Raw genomic sequence first — 17,503 nt, 5'->3', positions numbered from 1 at the left:
TTTGACTAATTCAAAATAAACGCAAAACACCTCTAAAACCATTCAAATTAAGCTCAAACCAGCCCATGTTTGGGCTTGGTTCAGTTCTTATTCATCCCTATTAAGAAAGCTTTAATAATTTTTCATTATTGTTAAAATAATTTGCTTTAGCAATATTTTCCCTTTTTATCCTGAAAGAAAATCATCTAACATGTTTTTCTTGCACCATGAAAAACAAGGGCGACAATCCAATTAATCATAAATAATGAATAACAATTACAATTAAGTTACCTTTACATTAAATCCAATCCAAAAAATGCCTACATAATTTCTTCATCTTGTTATGAAGCCCCAACTTGATAAAAGATTCACATTGTTGAGGTTGATAAGTTGTGTTAAGATCATAGTGTCCCCAAAGCCCATTGAACCAAAACCATGCCAATTTCACTCAAAAACTCTTACAAAACCAAACCCCATCAAAACTCAGCTCTTCTTAATCATGAAACTAATTTTAAGTACCACCTACTGAGGCTCCTGAAGACTCAGCAACATCCTCTAGTCTTAAAGTTATAGCTACTTCTTCAATCATTTTACCTCTATCTGCTGCACCATCCACAGCTCTATTTAGTCTTTTTAACCAAATATCATAGTCGACTGGATATGGAGTTCCACACAGGCTATCCACATAATCGGCAAATGCTTTTAAGAGGGCTGAAACTTTGCCTAGATGTTGCTGAATTGACCTGCTTGCCCAATTTCTCTCCCTCCATTGCAATGCAGATTCAATTGAGTCTTGTTGCTCCATAGTTCCTCCACAAACAAAAAATAAGAGGTAAATGAGGCTCTCAGCGTCGGATGATGGACAAAGCTTCCCATGCTGAAGTGCATGAGATGATGAGAACTGTAAATTTATTGCTGGGCTGTCCCTGTCTTCAATTACTGCACGTCCCCATGACACTGGGATGTATAGAAATAAGTTTCTCATGCCCTGTGAGTCAACAACACGTATTATGTTTTCAGGACAAATATCACCATGCTGAACATTGGCTGATGCTGCACTTCTTAGAGCAACTAGGCAGTCTCGGCAGCAGCGTATTGCATCTTCTGAGGACAATAGGCCATTATGAGCAACAACTAGCGAAAGTGGCTCCCCAACTGGAGACGTCACAAGTATTGGGGTTCCACACCATGGATGATCACAGCATCCCCCCGGGCTCTGTTTTTCACAGGGACCAGAATGCAAAATTCGACCAGAAGAAATGAGTTCCGGCAAATATTTACTTGAGATTCCCTGTTGCTTCAAGATGTTTAATACCTTGGTTTGCCTCTGTACTTGGTACCACAGACTCATATCCTCCCAAGATGGCTCCAGCCTGGATGGATGAGCACCCACATACAAGGTCATCAGCTGTGGGGGATTTTCTAGAGCAACAGCACTGTAGAGGAAATAGTTCCCTCTTTTCAAAGAATCCTGTATTTGAAAACCTCTTTGCCCCTGTTGTTGATCCTCCAGTACCAATATTTCACCCTGCTTGAGCCTTAAGCATGATGCTTGCTTTCTGAATGTTGGAGTATCACACTGATCAACTTCAACAATCTCTGCTCGTTGATGGCTTGTATACTGGAAAGGTACCAATGCATTTTCATTCTCCGATAGACGGCACTCTAGCCTACGTTTCTGAAGGCGAAGGCTATGATCTGAAGCCAATGAGGCTATAGACTTTCTTGGTGGTCCAACCCACTGGACGATGGAATAGAAGATTGCCAGAATTATCTGCAGGGTTCCAAGATCCCCCCAACTTGCATTTCCCAACTTGTTCCATATCTGGTCAACTGCAGAAATACTGATTTCAGCATTGCATTTGATCCACTCAACCACAGATAGATAGGGGTTAGTTGAGTTGAATTCAAGTTTTCCAATATCGCCACGAAGTTTTATCACTCCACCAAATTTAGAATCAAGAACCAAGACAAAAACAGAATCATTGTCAATGTTACAGAGCTTGCTCAAACTTCTAGCAAGAAGTACATGAATACCATAAAATAGAGCTTCACAAATGCTGCTAGGAGACAACTTCAACTCATTTTCTGATAAAATATCTGATCTAAACAAGGTAAACTGTACCACTTGATCCCAATGGACTTTCAAATCATTCCCAGCTTTAGCTATCAAAGCTAATCCACAAAGCTCATCAAGCTTTCCCCGAGATATTGCCTTCTCTATAGAATAAAACCTGGATCCCGGATGGCGGGGACAAGATAAAAAGAATGGCAATGGGCCACTTTTGCGCCAAAATGTACGCCACAGGGCATTTATAATAGCATGGAGGAAGTCCTCTAGTGCAAGAAACTCATCTTCTTCCAAATAATCAGAAGCATACGCTGAGCATGGCATACGACACAGCTGCTGAAATAGAACACCTTCTAATGCTAAATCAAGATTGCGCAATTCATCCATGAGAAATGGAGACTGGAAAGCCTGTTCCCCAGTAGCTTCATCTGAAAGAGATTTTTCAATAATCCAATCTTCAAGATTTTGTGTGAATAGTTCTCGGTCAACAAGTTTCTTCCTAAAATCCTTCAATCCCTTGTACACTCTTCTAGAAACAGGATTGAAATTGCTTGAAGCTGAAACACCAGATATACTGTGAGCAGATATAACTGCATACAGTAGCACCCAATACATTCAGCACTAACAGTTATTATATATATTTATTCAAAATAAAGAAAAGCATAATACAGAAAAAAAGATGATTACAGACAAGAAACTTCTCAGATGATAAAATAGGTCAAGGAATTATCAGAAAAGATTTATTAAGTATTATAAGTTAGATTGTAGCGCCGTAAAGAAAGCTAAAATTAAGTTACAGGATAAAACTACATAGGAACTCACTTCTTACAAAGCATGAACTGGTGTGGACTAGATCGGATATATTTACCTTAAAATAATTTTCATTGTGAATTTTATAAGGTCTATTTAGAAAGCATTGTACTCCATCAAATTAAACGACTTCCCATTAAATCACAAACTATAATTGTCTAATTATTTCTTTGTGCCATTTCCAACTTGAACAACATGAGACTTATTAGTAAATAAGCACTGAAATCAAGAAATATGGGCTAAATCCAATCTGCTAAGATATATTAGTTTAATTCGTTACATTTTATCTGTAATAGCAAGTCACTTTTCTAAGGTGGAATGTAAAATTTTGTACCCAGGTCTTGAGATGAATCCTCTTCCTAAGATTTAGGTTCAGTGTGAGCTAAAGCAGTGGAAATTATTAGGCTAAAAACTGTTTGTGGGCAGTGGCTAAATATTGTTCAAAGTAATGAAACTAAAGTTGAAAAGAAAAAATAAAAACTAAAAAGATAAATAACTAAAATTGTACTGCCTCATGAGCTATATTTTACAGCAGGCATAATTTTGGAACCAATAATGAAAGGGTGCTGGAAAGGACAGTGAAAAATATATACCAGGGCTGGCATTGTAGTCAAGCAGAAACTTTTAGGACAGCACAAAGTTTAGGAGTTTCAGTCCTCGGATGCATTCTTGGCCCTGCTATTCACTATGTATGGGCTTTCAAGGGTTATCCCAATGTTACTGAACAAACTGTTGGCTATTAAATGAAGGAATTAAATTTTTAAATCTAAGGTTTGAAGGCAGACACTACATTTGAAGGAAGCATGAAAGAAATCAAGTAACTACGCATATTTAATTTTATGTTACAATGCCTTAGTTTGGGTTTTCAATACCACTCTTTCCAGTGGCAGTTTCCCTTGAAGAGAATGTAGATCATTCCAACACGAGAAGTATGTAAGTGCTTCGACTAGATGGTTTATTACAACCCCATTCTATTCCCACTCAAGTTTGGGAGGATGTTGCTATAGATTTTACTGGTGGATTACCTAAGTCCAACGGTTATGATACCATCATGGGCATTGTGGATTGATTTACAAAATATAGTCATTTCTCTCCTTTTGGCATCCATATACAATACAATAGGTAACTGAAGTTTTGTTTGAGAAATAGTCCATTTAACAAGGGTACCCCCGTACCATTGTTTCCGATGATGACAGAGTATTCCCGAGCACATCTAGTTTGAGTTATTCTACCTGACAAGTACATCCCTTAAATTTAGTTTTGCGTATCACCCTTAATTTGACAAGCAAATTGAAATAGTAAATAGGAATCTTGAGAAGTATTTGCAATGTTTCTCTGGCTTGAAACCAAAACAATGGGTGAAATGGCTTCATGGGTTGAATTTTGATACAACGTCACCTACCATGGGGCCATAGGGATGACACTTTTCAAATCTTTGTATGCCCAGGATCCTCCAACCATATTGTGTTTTAGAGATATGGAATTGGTGGTGGGACATCAATATCCAATTCCAAGATCGAAACATGGTATTAGATGAGTTAAATGAAAACTTTGTAAAGGCTCAAAATTGCATGAAAAAGTATGTTGACATGTCTCACAGGGAAGTCCAGTTTCAATTAGGCAACTGGGGTTTTTTCAAATTGCAACCCTATCAACTTCTCTCACTCATTAGGTCAGCCACTCGACCTAATGAGAAACTTAGCCCATGGTATTACGGGCCATATGAGGTCATGGAAAAAATTGAAGTTGTCACCTAGAAGCTAGCCCTTCCTACCTATGCTCCCATTCACCTTATATTTCATGTTTTGTTACATAAGGTGGCCATTGGTCCCCGTGTGGATAGTCAACCTCTTTCTCCTTGTCTTACCGATGATGTCAAATTGCAAGTCCAGCGAAAGGAAGCTTTAGACATGCAAAGAACCTTTTTAGACTCTTTAGAAGCCCTAATAAAATAAGAAGGTCTACCCTTATCAGAGAGCTCCTAAGAGAATTTCGACTTTATTGTTATCAAATTTCCTACTTTTATTTTGAGGACAAGGTGAAGTTTTTTTTTTTTGGGGGTTTTTTGGGGGAGGGTATTGTTAGACCATCTATTACCAAAGTCTATAACAAAAGATAGGAAGTCACTACAACTTAAGATAAACTCAATTTAGATTGAAATTTGAATCCAGTACAGATAACTCAATAGAAAGAAGATTTGAATGAAAATTCCAGCCTATAAAAAGGCAGTAGGAGAGGAGATTAGGGCAATGAAAGACACTGGGAATTGGGAGGGAAATTAGGGGACTTCAGCCTTGTGGATTCTATAACTTTCATCAGAATAAGTTTAAGTTGTAATTAGTTTCCAGAATAAGGCAGTGAGTTAGGACTGTTATGTTAAGATCTTTCCAATCAATAAAGGCATTTCATTCCATAGTGTAAGTGTGTGTGTTCTGTGCTAATAAACCAGCAGGCTGTCATTGTCAAATGAATATTTTATTGCAGGGCAGCTGAGCAAGCTGGGAAGAGAAGGCAAGTGGGAGAAGAAAATTATATCCAGTGGCTCAGGTATGCATCATCTTACTCCAAAGAAAATGTGTACTAATTACGTCTTAATTTTTCTACACCCAATTCTGATGCAGAATCAAGAAGCTTAGCCTTTAATATATAAAAAAATATTTTTAGAAGTCCCACTTGATTTGTATCCAAAATCAATTCTGAAAAACTAAAATCCAATTCAAACATTTCAGTTGTACCATAATATAAATAATATTTGAGAGTTTATTTGATATGATATTCAAAAATTGTTTTCAGTTTACAAGCTATTGAAAACCAACAAGACTTATCTTCAATTTATTTGTAGCCACTAAAAAATTGGTTGTGATGTCCTTTAGATTTTGGAAGTGACTTTTAATGAATAAAACTGATTCTCGGTCATCTCTTTCTTTTTATTTCCTCCTCCCTCAAAATTTATTGTTGGCAAGTATACGAAAATCCCACTCTTTAGGGTATTTGAGAAACAAACTTCCACTTCTTAGTTTTGTCACTATTTTGTTGTTTACTAGTTTGATATAAATTAGTTAGTTAGTTTATTGGTTTAGCTCTAAGGGGATTGTTTTCCTATTTTATTCTCAAGCAATATACTGTACCTATTGTAAATGGAATAATTCAATTCAGAGGAATTAGTTTCAGTACACTATGATTTCATTTATGAACTTTTCTCCTTAGTTATCTCTTTTACTCCAAAATCTGTTTAATCTATCATTCCTCCTAATTTCTCCCCTTTTTTCTCAGCTTTAATTTCTGATCTTCATTATTTCTTTCCTGATGTATAGCATAGATCAAAATCTAAGTTATATTTCCTAAATTAAAGGCGTGATTACTGACCTTCATTTCAAACAAGGTATGAGTTATTAACATAGGAACAATCACATGAGATCAAAATGACGTATAGCATACATATAAAAGAGGTAATGCGAGATCGGTTAACCCGAACACCACAAGGATTAAAATAAAATATTAAAGAAGATAAGCCTCATTACAGACCAGAATTAGACTTTCTGAAACTTCCGTCCAAACTATGCCCTGTTGATGAGTCAAAATCACTTTGCAGAAAACCTGAGCCAGGCCAAGAGAAAAATCAGTCAGAAAAAAGATATGCATTTCTATGCAACAGGATGGAAGGGAACTGAGAAATAACAGTAAATCTAGAACACTGCTTTTGACTAAGAAAGTGCGTGTTATTTTCATGAAACATTTGAACGTAAGACCTACCAACCCTGGGGAAACACTAATAACAAGCACCACCATTCTAACATTATTAGTGTTTATAAACAAATGGTGGTCCCTAAGCAATACTTTGGCAGATAAACAAGTTATTAAGCAATTATAAACAAATGGTGACTTTGAAAGAGGCCATATAAAGCATAATAGGTGACTGGTCTAGCTCCATGCATACTGTGGAGATCCAGATGAAAATCCAGACTGGTTTACTATCATTTGCAGCTGTCATTCGTCAACTATAATTAGTTTCTAGTTTTCTAGTCGGAGGGATTCAGTTCTATTTTATTGAATCACCTTAACTTGGTTTTAATTTAGTATTGTTTCCTGATTCTATCGAGATTTTCTCTTCATAAAATTTGGGAATTATCTCCTCCTTTATGTTTGTAGATTTCAAAATGTTTTGTATATATATGTGCGGAGCTTATACATTTCTGAATCAATGAGACCAAGTCTATTTTTTCATTACAAATCAATGAGAATGCCTACTTTTTTCTTATAGATCATATCAACACAATTTTGGTCGTTCCATTCCAATTCAAACCAAATGGCACCTTCATCATCATCATCACCTAATGTCACATCCCCCATAGCTCTCTGATTCCAAACAACAATAGAGGATTGGAGAACTCAACAACTCTTATCACCAACCACAAGCTGAATGGTCAAAATTACTTTCAATGGTCCCACTTAGTCATCATGTACATGTGTGGTAAAGGCAAGGATGACTAACTCAGTGGAGCAGCTCCCCAACCAACAAAGGAAGACCCAAAATTCAAAGGGTAGAAGGCCGAGAATAACATCGTTATGTCTTTGCTAATCAATTCGATGAACAACAATAATCAAGCAGATTTCATAGTCTACAAATCAATGCAGAAGATTTAGGAGACTACAAGGGAAACTTACTTTGATAAGGAAGACTCCACAAAGGCATTTGAAATAGAAGGAAGTCTCCATGATTTTCACCAAGTAGATTTATCCACTACTCAATACTTTAGCCACCTAACTTGCTATTGACAACAATTGAATATGTATCAGACTACTAGTTATGGAAAAAAATAATGTCACCCGTCATGTGATCGAAGGCACTAGAGTCCACAATCCAAGGATTCTTTCCTTGAGTCAGATTGAGGGCACTTAGAAAATTACCTTTTTGTGTTAAAGAACCACTAGGAAAAAGAGTCAAGGATGAATTTCTCACAAGTTAGGTGTTCCTTGGGAAAAGGTCACTTTTGAAGTTAAGGATTCTATGTTAAAGGCCATTCCCTAAGATGTTTGAAAACTTTCGAAGATATAAGGGTGTATCTAATATTATTTTGGAATTACTGAGATGAATTTGATAGTTCTTAAAACTATAGAGATATTTTTTTATTTCTGATAGGTTCCAGATAGAATTTTAGTTAGCCAATTCAGAAAATGCAAGGGATCCAAACAACCACTCAGTTATACAATCATTCTCAATGTAATGAAACAATGCAAGTGATTGTAAACAACAATAATTCAATCAATGAATGAATATACTTCTATTATGACTATAGCTCCCATGAATACAGGAATTACTAGCAACTAAGATACTGGTTCTCTCAATACAATGATCTCAATCTCACTCTACAAAATACAGTATATCCCACCTCTCCTTATTCCCCTTCCTAATATATTTCCTGCCATTACAAATTACTCATCTAACTGACTAACTACTCCTCCAGTTGGCTTAACTGCTGTCTAACTGCTCAACTGAATCTTCTGTTGATTTGTTTTCCTTATACTTGGCTGACGTGTCCTTCTCTAGCTTGTTTGCTACTACCGTGGTTGTTCCTCTCTTCTGCCTTCTTCCGTAAACCTGCAATGGTCTAACATTTCTCCCCCCCAAAAGACGCATTTTGTCCTCAAGGTGGAAAGACGAAAACAAAGAAGCAATCAAATCATAATCTTCCCAAGTGGACTCAAATTCAGGGAGCCCTGCCCAACTGATCAGAACCTGACAGCTTCCATCAACCAATTCTCGAAACTGTTGAACTATTTCTGGTTTTAATTGCAACTCCATGTCAACATTAAGGCAAGAAGGTAAAGGCTGGACAACATGGGAATTGCTAATGGCTTTTTTAAGCCGGGAAATATGAAACACAGGATGGATTTGTGTACCAAGACGAAGCTCTAATTTATATGCCACTGGACCAATTTGCTGCAGAACTTTGTAAGGTCCATAAAACCTGGGTGCCAACTTCTCGTTTGGGCGTTTTGCAAGAGACCAAAATCGATACGGTTATAGACACAAATAAACCAAATCCCCAACTTGAAAATGTAGGTCTCTCCGCTTCAGATCTGCTCTCATTTTCATAGTATGTTGAGCGCGCTGCAAGTTAAGCTTTAACTCGTCTAATGTTCGATTGCGATGCTTTAATATATGTGCCACAGACTCATTAACAATTGGATCATCTAGAAAAAGTAAAAGAGGTGGAGGATCACGTCCATAAAGGGCTTTAAAGTGAGTTATCCCCACCGAACTATGAAAAGTTGTATTAAACCAAAATTCAGCCTAAGGAAGCCATCATATCCATTGTCGAGGTTGAGAACCTACAAAACAACGAAGGTAAGTTTCAAGACAATGATTCAAGACCTCTGTTTGACCGTCCGATTGTGGATAATATGCAGTGCTAAAGTGCAAATTCGTTCCAGTCACCTTAAACATTTCAATCCAAAAAGAACTCATAAAAATTGTCCCTATCAGAAATTATTGTAGATGGATACCCATGTAACCGCACTACTTCGCGAGCAAAAAGAGTAGCAACATCCCTTGCTGAATACGGATGTTTCAGAGCTAAGAAGTGAACAAATTTAGTAAATTTATCTACTACTACCAGAACTGTACTATAACCATTAGATAGGGGTAATCCTTACACAAAATCAATAGAAATATCTAACCATACTTGAGTAGGAATCGGCAAGGGCTAAAGCAAGCCTACAGGGGATTAAGCCTGATATTTATTGGCTTGACAAATAGAGTACTATGCAATATAATCTTTGACAGATTTTCGTAAACCTTCCTAATAAAATACAGCCTCAATTCGTTTGAAGGTACAGAAAAACCCATAATGCCCTCCAAATGGTGAAGAATGAAATTTGGATAAGAAAAGCAGAATAAGGGTGGAGTGTTAGGGAATGACCAACCTATTTTTATATAATAAAATTCCATGTCGTAGTTGAAAGCCATTATGTGCTTGAGAGTCAAAAAGTAATTCAGTAATAATCTGCTGCAATTTGGAGTCACGGTGAAAGTTTTCTTGGAGTTGCTCCAAGTAAGAAGGGTAAGCTGTTGAAATAGAAGAAAACTGAGCTGAGATAGAAGAAGAAGAAGGTTGTCGAGACAGAGCATCTGCTGCTTTGTTTTCATAGCCAGACCGTTAGATGATCTCAAAATCAAATCCCATAAGTTTTAGAACCCATTTCTACTGCTCCGCAGTTAATAGACAGTGATCCATCAAAAAGTGCAAGCTACACTGATTAGTTCTAATCTGAAAATGCCTACCAATTAAATAGTGTCACCACTGCTAGATAGCCAATACGATAGCCATCAATTCATGCTCATATGTCGACTTCAACTGGGCTCTATCTGATAACTTCTTACTGTAATAAGCTATTGGCCTATTGCCTTGCATCAATACAGCTCCAAGACCAGCTCCCGAAGCATCCGTCTCTACAATGAAGGTCTTGGAAAAATGAAGTAGAGCTAGCGCCGGAGTTGAAACCATTGCTTGCTTGAGTTTATCAAAGGCTACAGAAGTTTCATCACTCTATAAGAATGAATCTTGTTTTAGTAATTATGTGAGAGGTGCAGCGACTTTGCTGTAGTTTCTGACAAATCGTCAATAATAACTCGTAAGACTAAGAAATCCCCGTAGTTCTTTGATATCAACGGCTGGCTCACACATCTCCATCCACTGAAACCAACCCAAAGTAGCGCCTTTGATATCATGGTGAACTGTGTTAGGATTAGGACATTTGTCCTCAATCCAATGGTCCATTTCTATTATAAATATATGTTTTGGGTTTTAAAAGAGGGAGAGAAAAATGTATTAGGGTTTGGTTTGAGGGCGGCCATCTTTGGCTGATTTAGGGAGGTCTCCGGTGCCTCGAAAGGCCAAAAAATGGGAGGCTCCGAGCTCCTCGAATTGTTCGGTTTATCATTGTAATGTTTTGGTTAATGAAATAGTTTAGTTTATTATGTTTTTTGTGTTTTGGTTGAAAAGAGTTGGATTCCTAACAAATGGTATCAAAACATTCGATTCAGCAGAGAAGATAGATGATGGTAGAAAAAGTAAAGAGTCGTCGGAAAATGTTTACGGAAGAGGCTGACTTGAAGAAGAATGGGAGAAATGAGTCGGTGGCTACATGCTGGAAAAGTGCCCAAAAAAAAAGAGAAGAAGAAGAAAACGAAAACAGAGGGAGAAGGAGGATGAAAATGGAATGTTGGCAAGAGTCTAAAAAAAAAAAAAATTGCATAGGCAGAAAGGAGGATGCAAGGAAAGCAGAAGGAAGAAGAAAGAAGGATGAAGGAGAAGAAAGAAGAAAAGAAAAAGACAAGGAGAAGAAAGAGAAAGGAGAGAGAGAAAAAAAATAAAAAAAAGAGGGTTGGAGGGCAGTGGCGGTTGGCTTGTTGGGAAAAGGAGAAGAGCTGTGGTTGGGAAAATAGAAAGGAAGGTAGTAGGTAGGCTTCTTGGGAAGAGAAAAAGAGAAGATATGGGGTCGTTGGAAAGAAAAAAAAAAAAGGTGAAGAAACAACAAGAGAGAGAGGGGGTACGGAGAAAATAATAATAATAAAAAAAATTAAAAATATCAAAAAAAATTTTTTTTAAATCATTATATAAATATTCATCTTGAGGACAAAATGATTTTGAAGGAGAGGGAAATGTTAGGATTGGGACATTTGTCCTCAATCCAATGGTTCATTTTTATTATAAATATATGTTTTGGGTTTTAAAAGAGGCAGAGAAAAATGTATTAGGGTTTGGTTTGAGGGCAGCCATCTTTGGCTGATTTAGGGAGGTCTCTAATGCCTCGAACGGTCGGAAAATAGGAGGCTCTGAACTCTTCGAATTGTTCGGTTTATCATTGTAATGTTTTGGTTAATGAAATAGTTTAGTTTATTATGTTTTTTGTGTTTTGGTTGAAAAGAGTTGAGTTCCTAACAAACTGCAAGAAGAGATTTATATGGAGCACCCTCCTGACTCCATTGTTCTCTATATGGCCTGAAACAATTTCGTTGCGGTTGGTTTGGTCGCTTTAGTACTTTTATTCAATAATTCAGCAAGATACGAAGTGAATCTGACCATTCAGTGTTTATAGACATACTTCACAGGGACAATGTATTTATCTAATGGTCTACGTTGATGACATTGTTATTATAGGAAGTGATCAGGAGGGTATTGAGCAATCAAAGAAGCATTTGTTTAGTCACTTTCAAACCAAAGATTTAGGTCTGCTCAGATACTTTCTTAGTATAGAAGTTGCTCAGTCTAAATCTGGAATTATCATCTCTCAAAGAAAATATGCATTGGATATTTTAAAGGAAACAGGAATGTCAGATTGTAAACCTATAGACTCTCCCATGGACCCTATTACTAAGCTCTTACTTGGACAGAGGGAGCCACTTGCAGATCCTGAAAGATATCGAAGACTGGTTGGTAAACTCAATTATCTTACCATCACACGACCAGATATTTCTTTTTCTGTTAGCATTGTGAGTCAATTCCTTCAGTCTCCATGTGATAGTCATTGGGATGCAGTTGTTCAGATTTTGAGGTACATTAAGAAAGCACCTGGAAAAAGGTTGCTATACGAGAATAAAAGATATACTCAGATCGTTAGGTATTCAAATGTTGATTAGGCAGGGTTTCCATTAGACAGACATTCCACTTCTACGTATTGTATATTGGTTGAAGGAAATCTAGTATCATAAAAAATTAAACAGCGAGATGTTGTTAGGTCTAACGCAAAAGCAGAGTATCGTGTTATGGCCTTAGTCACTTGTGAGTTTATTTGGTTAAAGCAATTGATTCGAGAATTAAAATTTGTAGAAATATCATAGATGTCATTACTTTGTGATAATAAAGTTGCTCTGCACATTTCCTCGAACCCAGTGTTTCATAAAAGAACAAAACATATAGAAATCGATTGTCATTTTGTTCAAGAAAAGATTTTGTTAGGTTGTATCTCCACAAGTCATGTTAGTTCAAATGATCAGCTAGCTAACATACTAAATCTCTTCGAGGTCCTCGAATTAATTCCATTTGTAACAAGCTTGGTGCATATGATTTATATGCTCCAGCTTGAGGGGGAGTGTTGAACTATATTTTTGTTATATTAGGAAGGATATCAAGTCGTATTAGGATAAAATATATATTTTAGGGATTTGATTTAATTTGTTTCCTTTTTACAATTCCATCGTAACTATATATATTGTAATATTTTGTTCTCTATCAATACAAAAAAACAATATTTGAATTCCTTTAGTCTATTTTATTTACAGTTCCAACTACTATTTTGACAAGGAAAAGGGAATAATTTTCCTAGAAATTCTGCTCTTATACCATTAAGTTTTTATGTTACTTTAAAATTTTTACTATGATTAAAATTGTACAAGATACATGGGTTATATAGCTTTTTACAAAGCTATATCCAAATGAAAGGAAACTAATCTTTGCTTTTATGAAGAGAAACACACACAATAAAATGGAAAAATACACTTGATAAATTAGGATATAGTTGATATCCTAATCTCTATTTCCCACACCTTTCATTGAATGGAAATTTCTTCCAATACATCATTAAGATTATTATTTGTTTTAGTTTATTATGTTAAGGTAGGTGTCATAGAGCCAATTGTATTTGACATTTGTACTTGTAATTTTATATTAATTATTAATAAAACATTTATTATTACACAATTCATATGTCTGCTAATTATATGACCGCATGAATAATATGTTCTTAGAATGATAGAACTGTGATAAGAGGATCAAACAACTGATTGTAGGAACCCTATATACACATTAAGAAGTCATTTTAGAAACGTCTATTATCCTTACATTACTATAAACAAGGGCACTTGTAATAATGATGAAATTATCATAGTATTGAACGACTTCACCGAAAGTGATTGACAATTCTTATGTGTTGAAATTGTTTGTAGACAGCTCAATGCAACATATGGGTGCATGTTATAGACATGTTCACATGACTAACCCGACTAAAGGATATCTATATAAATGATTACTTCAATGTCTATGGAATAAATCCTCTTAACACTATGGGTGCATGTGATCCTTTGACTTGAGATTATCATATCGTCTCATGTAAGGATTGGTATGGTTTGATGTTATCTAATGTGACGCTGTAATTGGGGTAACCATAAAAGTAGTGATTGGTCATATCGTGGGATATATAAAGGTTATGGTTGATCAATAAAGGATTCGTTACTCCTCAAGCATAGGACAATTTATTTCACATGAGAATACTGAATAACCTCTATGATTGCTTGAATTTGTGCCCATAGTGGGATTAGTCATAGTTTAATCTGTGTTGGTCATTGATGTGTGTTAGTTCATACCGAGAAGCTATTGAGATAGAAAAACTTCTATGTCTAAGTCTCGAGAGATATTGATTGATGAAATGATTGAATTGCACATAACTATGATATTATAAAAGCGTAAGAGATGTCTACTGACACTTTGTTGACCCGATGACCATGATGCTTTACTAGAAGCCAATCTTGTTTTGTGTCCATATTTGATCTGAATCCAAACACTACTGACTCAATAAAGAGTTTATAGGTCACACGCATATATGAGTTGATTCGAATTCAGAGGTAAGGATTGTTTAGAGATAATCTTGGTGTTTAGGGACAAAGGTGAGACCGCGAGTGAACTGGGCTTGTCCAAAAAGATAGAAAAACCAGTTTGACCTTTCTTTGACCATGCACAATCACGCATGGTCTTTGCCAACCATGTGTCGTGGTGAAAGGTGGAGCCGACCATTCCATTTTAAAGAGCCAATTGCTCCAGGCGTCCGAACTCCATATAAGGATACGTGCATTCATGGAAAAAAAATCAATTTTGTTTTGAAAAAACCCTAGCCACCTTTCAACCTAAATTCACAGACCTTCAATCATAGAGTCCTAGCAGCCTCTTGTGATTGAAATAGCCTTTTTCCTTGTTCGTACTCTGCGTGGATACAAAGGTGCTGCCTCCCAAAAGTTGGATAATATTATTCTCTAGCCACAAAAAAACGACGGAGTCGTCAAATGTAGGTATAATTTTGTAAACACCTTATGTGTGTATTCGCATGTTCATGAAATATATGTGTAAAACCAACATTCTGGCTAGGGTTTTTGGGATTGATTGATTTTATAAAGTTTAAATTCCACTATGCAACCGATTACCAATGCCTCGAAACCCAACAGATTACACTAGAAGCCTTCTTCTAGATGAGAAAAGAAATAGAGCGCAATTATTATAATCTTTGGAAACAAAGCATTAAACAAAAGAGGGCAAATTTAAAGTTTGTTCAACACATTACACTATCAATGTTCGGTTTAAGAAGATTTTTATCATTGGAATATTGGACATCCCAATCTATAGTCCTACTAGGTGCAAAACCACTTGAACAAGATTGATCAAACTGTAGGGTAGACATGGAAATGATTCAGGAGTTAAGGAATGCAACTAGGTCAAATTCACAAGTAAAAAAAAAGGAATGTTTACATGTTTTAACAAACATAGGCAGGTAAGGTAAGTAATCTATCACTAAAATAAATTAATATTTAAAGCAAGACCCTAATAGAAACAAAATAGAATTCTCTCCCTAATTGATGTGAGCATACACCAAAACATAGAAAGATGAGTGACCTTAATCGATTTTAGTTCATTTTTTCATCCATGTAAAAAGTTAACACCAAATTTTGTGTCATAAGGAGCATGAGGATACATATTATTTAAATGATTCTCAATAAAACAAAGATTAAGATCAGTAGTGGCCATAAAGATATGGTAATCTAACGAGCAAGAACTTTTCATTGTTGCAAAGAGATGCTTGAGGCTTGTTTTGAATGGGAATAAGGACCAAATTCCTTTGTGATGGAGAATTGGAGAATTACAAGCAGATATAGTCTAATCAATGTTTGTAAGATAGAATTCAAATTTATTTCAATTGAAATTTGCATTTACGAGGTGAATCCTAAGTGAATTATTCAACAATTATTTGTTGGTTTTACGGCATCAAAGAATAAAAGATCATCCTCTTTCTTAACCAACATCGAAAAGGATTGAACAAGAGGTACTTAACATACCACGTATTTTGAGAGTATTAATAAGGATCACTGAGACCATTGGTTCAAACAGAGAAATTAACAACAGCGAACCTTAGATTGAATATAGATTCCAACCCAGTTTAGTTCTTTAAAACCACAGAACCAACTAAAAACAAACAATGTCATTATTGATAATTATACCATTGCCTAATACCAAGTATACATGTGACGCTGGACATTCTACCTACACAATTTGCAACTGAAAATCACACTGCTATGGCTTGTCCTGTTAATGCCAGATATGATAATGGACAATGCACATTAAACTAGCTCAACCACTTATCATACAAAACCTAAAACTAACAACCAAAACTCCAGCTACCATTAAATTAAAGAAGCAAAGGCGTGCATGCATAAATGATACACATATACATCCATACATTATAATCTGAAAATGAGCAACATGTAGATGCATAAATGCTACATACATCCATACATTATAATCTGAAAATAAGCAACATTTACAGAAGTGAAATCTTCAAATATAGGGATTAATAATAAAAGATTTAGCATATATCAACAAAAAAAAAAAATTACTTGAACACATGTTCTAAATTCTAAAAAGTGAAAAAATAATAATAACCGATTGAAGGAGGAAAGTATAACAAGAGAAAATACTATTTATTTATGGGGATTACAAATGAAAAAGTTTAGAACTTTAAATAAAAACTGACCTAATTTCATGGCGAAAACGGAGCAACCTTAATGTTGAGGAATGCGGAAAGTGGGAAAGTTGGAAGCAACGAATAGAAGGGATGAAATCATATACATTACTCAACCCAGATGTTGGAATGTGGTATTGAGCATTATAGAGAAACTATAAAAGCGGCAGAAGAATGAGGGATCTTGAAGTTGAAGAAATATTATATCTGAGAAAGATAATGGGAGGCAAGTGAGATACATTATCATGGTGGAAGAAAGGAAAAAAAAACAACAATAATAGCAAGCTATTATTATTAATATGAATGATTGTGAGGATTTTTTAAGAAGAAAAAAGGAAATGAAAATGGAAGAGTGAGAGTGAAGGGAAGATAGGAGAAGAGAAAGTTTGAAACAAGTAAATTAAAGAAAGACAAAGCAAAATCGAGAGTTAAAAGCTGAATCGAAGCTACAAGACAGGGCCATGTTTTTGTAGTTGGGTCCCACCCACATTGCTGTTTTCTGTTTCTTTATAGGCCAAAAGACTTCATCCCACCAAAGTTAGCATGATTGTTATTTCCACCGGTCAAATTTTAAAACTTCAAATACTTATTTATTAATTGTTAAATTTAATAAAATCTATTAATTCTAAAATTATTATTATTATTTAACCTTTAATATTAATAAAATTAAATTTTATCTTATTTTCTCATTTTAGTTTTAAAAATTAATAATTTTTGTATACCTTAAGTTTTAAAAAATTATATTTTTCCTTTCAAGATTTGTTTTCCTTTTTATATTTTTCAGCAACCTTCTCCATCTCCGACCGTTATCTTTAGCCTGGTCCTACACTCTCTCTTTATCCCAGTGTTGTCTAGTTG

At 35.5% G+C, this 17,503-nt stretch overlaps 1 protein-coding gene across 3 annotated transcripts; it reads right to left on the bottom strand.

The window, feature by feature from the left end:
- Window positions 1–369: 369 nt before the first annotated feature.
- LOC123198850 lies at window positions 370–17,015 on the bottom strand. 3 transcript variants are annotated; one of them, XM_044613640.1, is made up of 3 exons: window positions 16,658–17,015; window positions 6,386–6,457; window positions 370–2,640 (listed from the first exon to the last, which is right to left on the bottom strand). In XM_044613640.1, the coding sequence occupies exons 1-3, from the start codon at window positions 16,665–16,667 to the stop codon at window positions 491–493; spliced, it is 2,232 nt and encodes a 743-aa protein (XP_044469575.1). In that variant the 5' UTR covers window positions 16,668–17,015; the 3' UTR covers window positions 370–490. The 3 variants fall into 3 exon arrangements, with proteins under 3 accessions (XP_044469575.1, XP_044469577.1, XP_044469578.1); XM_044613642.1 differs by having other exon boundaries at window positions 370–2,607; XM_044613643.1 differs by lacking the exon at window positions 6,386–6,457.
- Window positions 17,016–17,503: the final 488 nt, after the last annotated feature.

This window comes from Mangifera indica, chromosome 16 (assembly GCF_011075055.1).
Source record: "Mangifera indica cultivar Alphonso chromosome 16, CATAS_Mindica_2.1, whole genome shotgun sequence".
NCBI classification, from domain to species: domain Eukaryota; kingdom Viridiplantae; phylum Streptophyta; class Magnoliopsida; order Sapindales; family Anacardiaceae; genus Mangifera; species Mangifera indica.
The sequence above is the reverse complement of the archived record's forward strand: the minus strand, read 5'-3'. Positions and strand labels throughout refer to the sequence as shown.

Bases quoted from the DNA above. Each gene is read 5' to 3' on its own strand.
- LOC123198850 (XM_044613640.1), bottom strand. The intron at 2,641-6,385 runs GTCTGTAATGAG...TACTGTATGCAG, and splicing joins TTTCAGAAAGTCTAATTCTG to TTATATCTGCTCACAGTATA.